General features: G+C 36.0%; 1 protein-coding gene across 1 annotated transcript in view; it reads right to left on the minus strand.

Moving 5' to 3' along the window:
* AGTPBP1 (ATP/GTP binding carboxypeptidase 1) overlaps positions 1-12,859 on the minus strand; it is a 169,221-nt gene that overhangs the window by 113,420 nt on the left and 42,942 nt on the right. Inside the window, exons 3-4 of the mRNA XM_082656425.1 lie at positions 10,956-11,080; positions 3,520-3,587 (exon numbers count right to left, since the gene is read on the minus strand). Of these exons, the coding sequence (XP_082512551.1) occupies positions 3,520-3,587; positions 10,956-11,080 (193 nt within the window). The remainder of the gene's footprint in view (positions 1-3,519; positions 3,588-10,955; positions 11,081-12,859) is intronic.

The raw sequence follows: 12,859 nt of genomic DNA on the forward strand, positions 1-12,859 counted from the left end.
GGTTATATTTCTCTTACTAAAAGCAATGCTTGGATGAAGAAAACCACATAGACAGCAGAACTGTGGCCTATTCAAGGAACTGCCTCATCCCCAGAGTAGAAGGATTTTACAGTGCTTATTTAGAGGAATTTCGGAATTGCAATGTATCAGTGACTGGAATGGGACTCTTGTTCTTCCCCTTCCCAAAAGGGAATAAGTGTTGTCTACTTCACCATTTAAGGGCAGAGACTAATTGCACCAGAAAGTCAAATCCAGACCAGAAAAAGGACCACACATTAACCAGAGACCCTTGTCTTAGCACTGTGGGTGTTAACTGGACCACTGGCTTACTGGGGACGGAGTTGGAAGAATGAGAGACAAACATTTGTTAAAGAAAAGAATGGACTGCGGCAGGAGCAGTATTGCTAAGTGTTCATCTTCTTCCTGGGTACACAGCCAAACCACATTTTCCAGCTCTTTTGCAATTACATTTGGGCCATATGACTGAGTTCAGGCCACTGGAATCTGAATGGAAGTTGCACTTCTATCTCATTTACCAGGGAAGTGGGATAATTATTTTTTTAAATACAGTTTTTTATTTTTAATTTTTAAAAAATTTTATACAATTTTAAAAGGTTACTTTCCATTTAGTTATTACAAAATATTGGCTATATTCCCCATGTTGTACAATACACCCTTGTACAAAACTATCTTGCACCCTATAGTTTTTTTGGGGGGGAGGGGATATAGTTGTTTTACAATGTTGTGTTAGTTTCTACCGTACAGTGGAGTTCCCTGTGCTATACAGAAGGTTCTCATTAGTTATCTATTTTATACATATTAGTGTATATATGTCAATCCCAATCTCCCAATTCATCCCACCACCCCTTTCCCCCCTTGGTGTCCACACGTTTGTTCTCTACGTCTGTGTCTCTATTTCTGCCTTGCAAACAGGTTCATCTGTACCATTTTTCTAGATTCCACATACATGCGTTAACATATATTTGTTTTTCTCTTTCTGACTTACTTCACTCTGAATGACAGTCTCTAGGTCCATCCACGTCTCTACAAATGACCCAATTTCGTTCCTATTTATGGCTGAGTAATATTCCATTGTGTATATATACCACATCTTCTTTATCCATTCGTCTGTTGATGGGCATTTAGGTTGCTTCCATGACCTGGCTATTGTAAATAGTGCTGCAATGAGCATTGGGGTGCATGTGTCTTTTTGAGTTATGGTTTTCTCTGGGTATATGCCCAGTAGTGGGATTGCTGGGTCACATGGTAGTTCTATTTTTAGTTTTTTAAGGAACCTCCATACTGTTCGCCATAGTGGCTATATCAATTTACATTCCCACCAACAGTGCAAGAGGGTTCCCTTTTCTCCTCACCCTGTCCAGCATTTATTGTTTGTAAATTTTTTGATGATGGCCATTCTGACCAATGTGAGGTGATACCTCGTTGTGATTTTGATTTGCATTACTCTAATAATTCGTGATGACTAACAGACATATAGGAGAAACTGACAATAATACATAATAGTAGAAGACTTTAACACCCCACTTACATCACTGGACAGCTTATCAGACACAAAATCAAAAAGGCAACAGTAGTCTTAAATGACACCAGAGGCCAGTTGGACTTAATAGGTATCTACAGGACATTACATCCCAAAACAGCAGAATACATAATCTTTTCAAGTGCACATGGAACCTTCTCCAGGATAGATCACATGCCAGGCCACAAAACAAGTCTCAACAAATTAAAAGGCACATGAAAAGATGTACAATGAGGATAATTATTATAGAAGTGCAAATCAAAACAACAATGAGCTATCACCTCACACCTGTCAGAATGGCTACCATCAAAAAGAACACAAAAAACAAATGTTGGCGAGGATGTGGAGGAAAAAACCCATGCACACTGTTGGTGGGAATGTATATTGGTGCAGCCACTGTGGAAAAGAGTGTGGAGGTTTCTCAAAACTAAAAATAGAACTACAGAATGACCCAGCAATTCCCATCCTGAGTATATATCCAGAAAAAAACAAAAACACTAATTTGAAAAGATATATGCACCCCGATGTTCATAGCAGTACTGTTTACAGTAACCAAGATATGGAAGCAACCCAAGTATCCATAAACAGATGAATGGATAAAGAAGATGTGGTATATATATATATATACATATATATATATATATATATATATACACACACACAATAGAGTATTACTCAGCCATAATAATGAAATTCTGCCATTTGCAGTAATGTGGATGGACCTAGAGAATTTTATGCTTAGTGAAACAAGTCAGACAGAGAAAGACAAATATTGTATGCTATCACTTATATGAGAACTCTAAAAAATAATACAAATGAATGTATAAAGCAAAATTGGAACATTCTCACAGATACAGAAAACAAACTAGTGGTTACCAGTGGGGAGAGAAAATGGTGGAGGGGCACATTAGGGGTACAGAACTGAGTTAAAAAATACTAAGTATAAAACAAATAGGCAACAAGAATATATTGTATAGCACAGGGAATTTATAGCCATTATCTTGTAATAACGTTTAATGGAGTATAAACTGTAAAAACACTGAATCACTATGCCGTACGCCTGAAACTATAAAAAATATAATATTGTAAATCAATACTATACTTCAATTAAAGGAAAAAAAAAAAGAGAATTCCCTGGCAGTCCAGTGGTTAGGACTTCACACTTTCACTGCTGAGGGCACAGGTTCCATCCCTGGTCAGGGAACTAAGATCCCACAAGCCATGCAGCACAGTCAAAAAAAAAAAACACACACACACATGAACTCACTCCCTGATCATTTTTTTTCCAGTTCTACTAAGATATAATCTGACATATAACATTGTTTAAGTCTAAGGTATACAATGTACTCACTCACTCCTTATTTTTAACATTGCACTGAATAAAATATAAAATCTTGATTCTGTCTTGCTGATCCACCCCGAACTGTTATACTAGCATTGAAACTTAATTAATATCAATATAATATAGTTATTCAACCAATGTATGAAGTGAACTTAATCATAAATGAATAACTAACAGTATAAATGAGAATTTCCAATTTCAATCTTTTTTTTTTTTTTTTTTGGCCATGCCACACATTATGCAGGATCTTAGTTCCCTGATGACCAGGAATCAAACTCATGCCCCCTGCAGTGGAAGCACAGAGTCTTAACCACTGGACTGCCAGGGAAGTCCCTCAATCATTTATTTTAAGCTAAAGATTTATTTCCAACTAATGCTTTATTTTCTATTACCAATTAGAATGGCATATTAAGATTTAAAATATGGTTATCATTATAATCCTAGGGAAATACACTTAGAGGTTTATCTAATATACGTTAGAATGTTTATATCCCCATTCCAAATAATTTAAAAAAGAAAACAAACTTCCATTCATTGGCTCTACCTCTAGGATAAAAATTCTGTACTTTGTAATTTTTTTTCTCTCAGTATTGGTTGCTATTAACAGCTACATAATTAAAGCATGTCAGTGACTTACCTCTAATGTTGACAGCAGAACTTCCATTCCTGTAGAACCTTTGGCTGTCATTTCTCTCCTTGTTTTTTCTGAAAAGTAGGAAAAAAAGTTTTCTTCTAAAACATGAAAGAAAAAAAATTACATATAGTTTTATCACACAGTTAACATTTACTAATATTAGATATTATATTAGTTATAATTATATTATATTAGATAATATTCCCCGTGGTATACAACATATCCTTATGGCCTATCTTACATCAAATACTTTGTACCTCTCACTCCTCACCACTATATTTTCCCTCCCTCCCTCCCTACTGGTGACACTAGTTTGTTCTCTGTATCTGTGAATTTGCTTCTTTGTTGTATTCACTAGTTTGTTATATATTTTAGATTCCACAGTTAAGTGATATCATACAGTATTTTTCTTTGTCTGACTTATTTCACTTAGTATAATGTCCACCAAGTCCATCCATGTTGCTGCAAATTTGTTCTTTTTTATGGCTGAGTAGTATTCCATTGTGTGTGTCCGTGTGTTTGTGTGTGTATATCACATCTTCTTCATCCATTCATCTGTTGATGGACACTTAAGTTGCTTCCATATCTTGGCAATTGTAAATAATGCTGATATGAACACTGGGGTGCATATATTTTTCAAATTAGTGTTTTTGTGGCTTTTTGAATATATACCCAGGAGTGGAATTGCTGGGTCATATGGTAGTTCTATTTTTAGTTTTTTGAGAAAGCTCCATACTGTTTTCCACAGTGGTTGCACCAATTTACATTCCCAACGACAGTGTACAAGGGTTTTTTCTCCACATCCTCACCAACATTTGTTATTTGTGTTCTATTTGATAATAGCCATTTTGACAGGTGTGCGGTGATAGCTCATTGTGGTTTTGAGCTACATTTCACTGATGATTAGCAATATTGAGCATCTTTTCATATGCCTGTTGGCCACCTCCATTTTCTCTTTGGAAAAATGTCTGTTCAGTTCTTCTTCCCACTTTTTAATTAGGCTATCTGTTTTTTTTTTTTTGATGTGAAGTTGTATTAGCTGTTTATATATATTAGATATTAATCCCTAATCAGTCGAATCATTTGCAAATATTTTCTCCCATTCAGTAGAAATGGAAACTAGATGATCCTTTTCATCACAATAAATAGAAAAAAAAGGTTGTCTTTTTGTTTTGTCAATGGTGTCTTTTGCTTTTAAATTGAATTAGGTCCCATTTATTTATTTATTTTTGCTTTTATTTACTTTAGGACATGAATCCAAAAAATTATTGCTGCAATTTATGTCAGTGTTCTGCCTATGTTTTCCTCTAGGAGTTTTATAGTATCCAATCTTACATTTAGATCTTTAATCCAATTTGAGTTGATTTTTGTATATGGCATTAAAGAATGTTTTAATTTCATTCTTTCACATGCAGCTGTCCAGTGTACCCAGCACCACTTACTGAAGAGGCTGTCTTTTCTCCATCGTATATTTTTGCCTCCTTTGTCATAGATTAAGTACCTGGGTTTATTTCTGGGCTCTCTATCTTGTTCCATTGATCTATGTGTCTGTTTTTTGTGCCAATACCACACTCTTTTGATTACTGTTGCTTTGTAGTATAGTCTGAAATCTGGGCGTGTGATTCCTCCAGCTCTGATCTTCTTTCTCAAGATTGTTTTGGCAATTTGGGGTCTTTTGTGTTTCCATACAAATTTTGAAATTATTTGTTTTAGTTCTGTGAAACATGCCATTGGTATTTTGATAGGGATTGCACTGAATCTGTACATTGCCTTGGGTAGTATGGTTATTGTAACAATACTGATTCATCCAATCCATGAACATGGTATATCTTTCCATCTATTTTTGTCATCTTCAATTTCTTTCATCAGTGTCTTATAGTTTTCAGAGTACAGGTCTTTTGCCTTCTTAGGTAGGTTTATTCCCAGGTGTTTTACTCTTTTTGAGGTGATGATAAATGGGATGGTTTCCATAATTTCTGTTTCTGATATTCTGTTGTTAGTGTACGGAAATTCAGCAGATTTCTGTATATTAATTTTGTATCCTGCAACTTTACCAAATTCATTGAGGAACTCTAGTAGTTTTTGGTAGCATCTTTAGGGTTTTCTATGTATAGTATCATGTCATCTGCAAACAGTGACTATTTTACTTCTTCCTTTCCAATATAGATTCCTTTTATTTCTTTTTCTTCTCTGATTGCTGTGGCTAGGACTTCCAAAACTGTGTTGAGTAAAAGTGGTGAGAGTAGGAATCCGTGTCTTGTTCCTGATTTTAGAGAAAATACTTTCAGGTTTTCATCACTGAGTATGATGTTAACTGTGGGCTTATCACATATGGCCTTTATTATGTTGAGGTATGCTCCCTCTACGCTCACTTTCTGGAGAGTTTTTACCATAAGTAGATGTTGAAGTTGTCAAAAGCTTTTCTGCATCTATTGAGATGATTATATGGCTTTTATTCTTCAATTTGTTAATGTGGCACTGTTTCATTTGTGGATATTGAAGCATCCTTGCATCCCTGAGATAAATCCTACTTGATTATGGTATATGATCCTCTTAATGTATTGTTGGATTCAATTTGCTAATATTTTGGTGAGGATTTTTGCATCTATGTTCATCAGTGAGATGGGCCTGTAATTTTCTTTTTTTGTGATACCTTTGTCTGGTTTTGCTATCAGGGTAATGCTGACCTTGTAGAATGAGTTCAGAAGCATGCCTTCCTCTGCAATTTTTTGGAGTAGTTTCACAAAGATAGGTATTAACTCTTCTCTAAATATTTGGCAGAATTCACCTGTGAAGCCATCTGGTCCAGGACCTTGGTTTGTTGGGAGTGTTTTAATTACTGATTCAGTTTCATCACTGATAATTGGTCTGTTCATATTTTCTGTTTCTTCCTGGTTCAACCTTGGGAGACTGTACATTTCTAAGAATTTACCCATTTTTCCTAGGTTGTCCATTTTATTGGCATATAGTTGTTCATAGTAGTATCTTATGAGTTTTTGCATTTCTGTGGTTTCAGTTGTAATTTCTTTTTCATTTCTGATTTTATCAATTTGAGCATTCTCTTTTTTTTTGATGTATCTGGTTATAGGCTTATCAATTTTGTTTATCTTTTTATCTTTTCAAAGAACCAGCTCTTATTTTCACTCATTCTTTCTAATTTTTTTAAGTCATTTTATTTATTTCTGCTCTGATCTTTATGATTTCTTACCTTCTACTAACTTTGGGTTTTGTTTGTTCTTTCTTTTTCTAGTTTGTTTAGGTGTAAGGTTAGGTTATTTGAGATTTTTGTTTCCTGGGCTAAGCTTGTATCACTATAAACTTCCCTCTGAGAACTGCTTTTACTGCATCCTATAGATTTCAGACCATTATTTTCATTTCATTTGTCTCCAGGTATTTTATGATTTCCTCTTTGATTTCTTTAGTGATCCATTTATTGTTTAGTAACGTACTGTTTAACCTCCACATATTTGTGGTTTTCACAGATTTTTTTCCCTTGTAGTTGATTTCTAGACTCATAACATTGTGGTTATAAAAGATACTTGATATGACTTCAATTTTCTTAAATTTACCTAGGCTTATTTTGTGGTCTAGCATGTGAACTATCTTGGAGAATGTTCCATGTGCACTTGAAAAGAATGTGTATTTTGCTGCTTTCAGATGGAATGTTCTATATATATCTATCAAGTCCATTTGGTTAAATGTGTCATTTAAGGCCAGTGGTTCCATATTGATTTTCTGTCTGGATGATATGTCCCTTGATGTAAGTGGAGTGTTAAGCCCCCTACTATTATTGTGTTACTGTCCATTTCTCCCTTTATGCCTGTTAATACTTGCTGTATGTATTTAGGTGCTCCTATATTGGGTGTAAATTTATTTACAATTGAATTGATCCCTTGATCATCATGTTAAGTCCTTCTTTGTCTCTTGTAATGGCCTTTAAAGTCTGATACAAATATTGCTACTCTGGCTTTCTTTTGATTTCCATTTGCATGGAATACTTTTTTCTGCAGAGGAAATGTTTAAAGCTAGCAGAGGTCGATTCATGAGGCTCAATGAAAGAAGCCATCTCTATAACATAAAAGTGCAAAGTAAAGGAGCAAGTGCTGATGTAGAAGCTGCAGTGAGTTGGTTACACGAAACAGCAGATTTTCAATGTAGACAAAATAGCCTTATATCGGAAGAGATGCCATCCAGGACTTTCATAGCTAGGGAGAAGTCAATATCTGGCTTCAAAGCTTCTGTCATTAGGGACTAATGCATCTCGTGACTTGAAGTTGAAGCCAATGCTCATTTACAATTCCAAAAATTCTAAGGCCCTTAAGAATTATGCTTAATCTACTCTGCCTGTATTGTATCAATGGAACAATGAAGTCTGGATGACAGCGCATCTGTCGGCCAACATGGTTTGTTGAATATTTTAAAGCCCACTGTTGGTACCTACTGCTCAGAAAAAAAAAAGATTTCTTTCAAAATGGGACTGTTCACTAACAATGCACCTTGTCACTCTGATGAAGATATACAAGATTAGTGTTGTTCTCATGCCTGCTAACACAACATCCACTCTGCAATCCATGGATCAAGGAGTAATTTTGCCTTTCAAGTCTTCTTATTTAAGAAATACATTTCATAAGGCTATAGTTGTCATAGGTAGAGATTCCTCTGATGGATCTGAGCAAAGTCAGTTAAAAACCTGTAAAGAATTCACCATTCTAGATGCCATTAAGAACATCTGTGATTCATGGGAAGAGGTTAAAACATCAACATAAACAGAAGTTTCAAAGAAGTTGATTCCAACCCTCATGGATGACTTTGAGGGATTCAAGACTTCAGAGGAGGAAATAACTGCAGATGTGGTGGAAACAGCAAAAGAACTAGAATTAGAAGTGGATCCTGATGATATGACTGAATTCCTGTAATCTCATGATAAAATACTAACAGATGAGGAGCTGCTTCTTATGGATAAGCAAAGGAAGTGGTCTTGAGATGGAATCTACTCCTTGTGAAGATTGCTGAAGTGACAACAAAGGATTTAGAACACAAAAACTCAGTTGATAAAGCAGCAGTAGGGTTTGAGAGGATTCATTCCAGTTTTAAAAGAAGTTCTACTGTGGGTAAAATGCTATCAAACAGCACCACATGTTATAGAGAAATCATTCGTGAAAGAGTATGTGTGGCAAACTTCACTGTCTTATTTTAAGAAATTGCTACAGCCACCCCAGCCTTCAACAAACACCACCTCAATCAGTTAGCCGCCTTAAATATTGAGGCAAGACACTCCAACAGCAAAAAGATTATGACTCACTGAGGGCTTACATTTTAAGCAATAAAGTATTTTTTAATTAAGGTATGTACATTTTTTTAGACATATGCTATTGCACATTTAATAGATTACAGTACAGTGTAAACGTAACTTTAATATGCACTGGGAAACCAAAAACTTCATGTGACTCACCCTATTGCAATATTTGCTTTAGTGCAGTAGTCTGAAATCGAACCTACAATATCTCTGAGGTATGTCTGTAGTTCCACATATGAACCACAGCATATATCATAAATAATTTATTATTGATAATAGTTGTATAATGTAGTTATAATGTCCCAGAGTTTGGCTACATCAAAATTAATTCAACCATTCTCCATAGTTGGATATTTAAGGTTGTTTCTTGGTCTTTGACTTTACAAACAGTGAAATAAACACCTCCAAATATTCTTTTATATAATAAGATTTTTATTTCACTCAGATTTCTGAGAGTGAAAATGTTAAGTAAAATAGCAGGTGCACTTTAAATTTTAATAAACATTGCCAGATTCTTTCCTCCAAAGTTTATAATAATTATTGCACCACCTACAGTGTATAAGAATATCCTATTTTCCATGCCTTCAATGGCACTGGATATTGTCATTCTCTAATTTCTGCCAATCTAAGTAGTGAGAAATATCTTAGTTGTTTTCATTAGTAATTCCTGACTTTTAAGAAAGTAAAGAAGCTTTTCATACTGGTTATTTGCATTTCTTCTTCTTTGAGCTGTAAATTCCTAAACTTTCTCTCTCAAATGGATAGACAACTGGATTATGCTATAAATAATGATGGGACAATCTTTCACTAGTAATTTACACTGTGTTAACTATAAACAGAGTCATTGTATTATACAACCCCAGGGGGCAGTATTCAGGGGCTGGCTCTCCCATTTGTGGGTGGCAGGGTGAGGAAAAGGACAATCTCTGGTAGTGGTATGACTAGGGGCATTTTCAGTAGTGATGTTGGAGTCGGGACTTCTAGACTATGATGGGAAGAGTCTACAGTGGTGAGAGCAATTATACGCAAGTAGTATCTATAGGTTTGGAGAATTTGTTTTCTTTGTTTTTGTTGGGGTGTTTTATTTTGTTTTAAGGAGTTATTTCATATGCGAATACAGTGAATATACTCGGTACACCTATCTATCTTTGCACTAATACAGTGACCATCCTTATACATTTACCTTAGTTGATAAGCACAATATTTCAATGACCTACACCTCCAGAATAACGAAATAATAAAAAACTAAATAAATTAAGATAATTGTGAGTTGTCTGGATCTTAATTTTAACAGAATGCCTTCAATGTATCACTGTTAAATATAAAGGTAGCTACTGGTTTACCCTTATTTAGAAAAAGAAAAATCAAGGTATTTTTTTAATCAAGCACAGATTTTGGAATCTTAAATTTCTTTTTTAGCTCCTATTGAGGTAATCACATGGGTTTTATTCAACCTGTCCAAATAATGCTATACTGATATATTTCTTGATATTATAATTGAACTTAATTCATTAATGTTTTATTTGGGATTTTTCAAATTTAGGTTCCTAAGTGCAAAGTTAATACTTTTCTTCTCTTGTACTCTGTCAAGGTTTTGATACCAACTAAGTAGTACTAGCTTCATAAAACAGATAAATTATGCCTAATTACAGACATCATTTATTGAACATTTTTAACATTATTTTTACATGTTTCTCATGTAAATTACATGATAATTACATGATATCTCTTATCTCTATTTCAGAGATGGTGCAGCTAAGTCCTAGAGATTCAAAACTTCCCTAAGGTCACCCAATCACTGAATGACAGGGCTTGCATTTCAAAGTGGGGAACAACACTAATAACCAACATAATACCTGCCATCTTTTTGTCAACATTCTAGAAAAAGTAGTACTGGAATTAGGTGTTGTCTGAAAATTGGGGAAAGGGGGGCATTCATACATAAGTAAACTCATAATAATTTTTTAGAAACAATGCTTTGAAGATCAATTTCTTCCACAGTTATTCACTTTTCTACTTCTTGAGTCTATGGGAGAAAGTTCAATTTTTACATAACCATGTATTTATCAAAAGTCTGAATATTCTTAGCATCTACTTTTAAAGAATTAAGAAAGCATTCCAAAAACAAGAGATTAAAGTTTACCTTGACTCTGAGCCAGATGAAGAATTTTTGATGTAACATATCTGGCAGTATCTGATTCTGTAGATTCAGTATTGATCTTCTCCAGCTGAGCCAGGAGTCCCACAATCCGAGAGTTATTGGTAAGGCTAAAAAAAGAATGTTACTTTAAATTAGGGCACATTCTACATCAATTGCAAATAAAATACTATAAAGATCAGTGTTAAAAACAAATCAAAACAAAATTCTACCCTTCTAAAAACTTTAAGCATTTACACGTCACATTTCCTTACTCTGTGTTAGAGCTTAACATTGCTATGTTCTGTTGATTTACATGAGAAACATTCTATTTCAGGAAACCACAAAAGTGCATTCAACTCTATCCAGCAATCTTTTATCACATTCTGACAATTCACCTTTCCACTCTCCAAGCAGACTTTTTATACATCCTATGCTTTCCTCAAAACTCTAACCATCCCTTCTAACCCACTCCATTCTCAGTTAGTACCCTGCTTCATAACTATTATAAAATCAAAAAAGAATACATTCATTTCCCACAAACAGTTCCTTAAACCTCTCTGATTCTCTACCCACATTCTTTCTTCTTTATTCCCATTCATTATACATTTGCACATTTGGTGCTATTCTAGGTACTGCCAACAGTGAACAAAATGAACAAAAATTCCTGCCCCTCAGAGTGAACATTCTGATGGGACAAATTAAATACATAAATAATTATATAGTACAAAGGAGGTAGGAAGCACTACGGAGAAAAGCGGGTTGTGGGAATAAAAGATGCAAGGGTGCAGAAGGTTGCAATTTTAGACAGGGTAGTCAGGGAAAACTTTGAGAGGGTACCATTTAGGGAAAGGCCTGAAAGGAGTAAGAGAGTAAACGGTGCAGATACCCACAGAAAGAGCTGACCAGAAGACAGAGTCACAATCATCAAAACATCAAGGCAGGACCGTGCCTGCTGTATTCAATTAAGAGTGAGATGGGGGCTTCCCTGGTGGCGCAGTGGTTGAGAGTCCGCCTGCTGATGCAAGGGACACGGGTTCATGCCCCGGTCCAGGAAGATCCCACATGCCACGGAGCGGCTGGGCCCGTGAGCCGTGGCCGCTGAGCCTGCGCGTCCAGAGCCTGTGTTCCGCAAAGGGAGAGGCCACAACAGTGAGAGGCCCGCATACCGCAAAAAAAAAAAAAAAAAAAAAAAAAAAAGAGTGAGATGGCCACAGCAGACTTAAAGGAGAATAACGGTAAAAGATGAGGTAAGAGTTGAGGGTGGGGTAGAAGAGAGCACAATCATTTAGAGTCTTATAGGTCACTGTAAAAACGTGGACTTTTTGCAACTAGGTGAGCCAGGAAGTTTTTGAGCAGAAGAGTGATGTGATCTGACTTGATTGATTGATTGATTTTATTTTTGGCTGCGTTGGGTCTTCGTTGCTGCACACGGGCTTTCCTCTAGTTGCAGTGAGCAGGGGCCACTCTTTGTTGCGGTGCACGGGCTTCTTGTTGTGGTGGCTTCTCTTGTTGCGGAGTATGGGCTCTAGGCACGAGGGCTTCAGTAGTTGTGGCTCACAGGCTCTAGAGCACAGGCTCAGTAGTTGTGGCACACAGGCTTAGGTGCTCCACAGCATGTGGGATCTTCCCGGACCAGGGCTTGAACCCATGTCCCCTACGTTGGCAGATGGATTCTCAACCACTGCACCACCAGGGGAGCCCTGACTTGCTTTTAAAAGGCTCTCTTTGGCCGGTATGTTGAGACTCAAAGAACAATCCCTCCACTGGCATGCCTGACCCCAGCGCTTCTTGCATTCCCAATGTATTTGTTCCTTCAATTAATCTTTCTCTGATTCATCATTTAGCTCTCCCTTTCAACTGGATCATACCCATTGGCACACAATATGATCCAGGAGCTCCCACTAGTT

This window comes from Grampus griseus (genome assembly GCF_964374135.1).
Source record: "Grampus griseus genome assembly, chromosome: 6".
Taxonomy (NCBI): domain Eukaryota; kingdom Metazoa; phylum Chordata; class Mammalia; order Artiodactyla; family Delphinidae; genus Grampus; species Grampus griseus.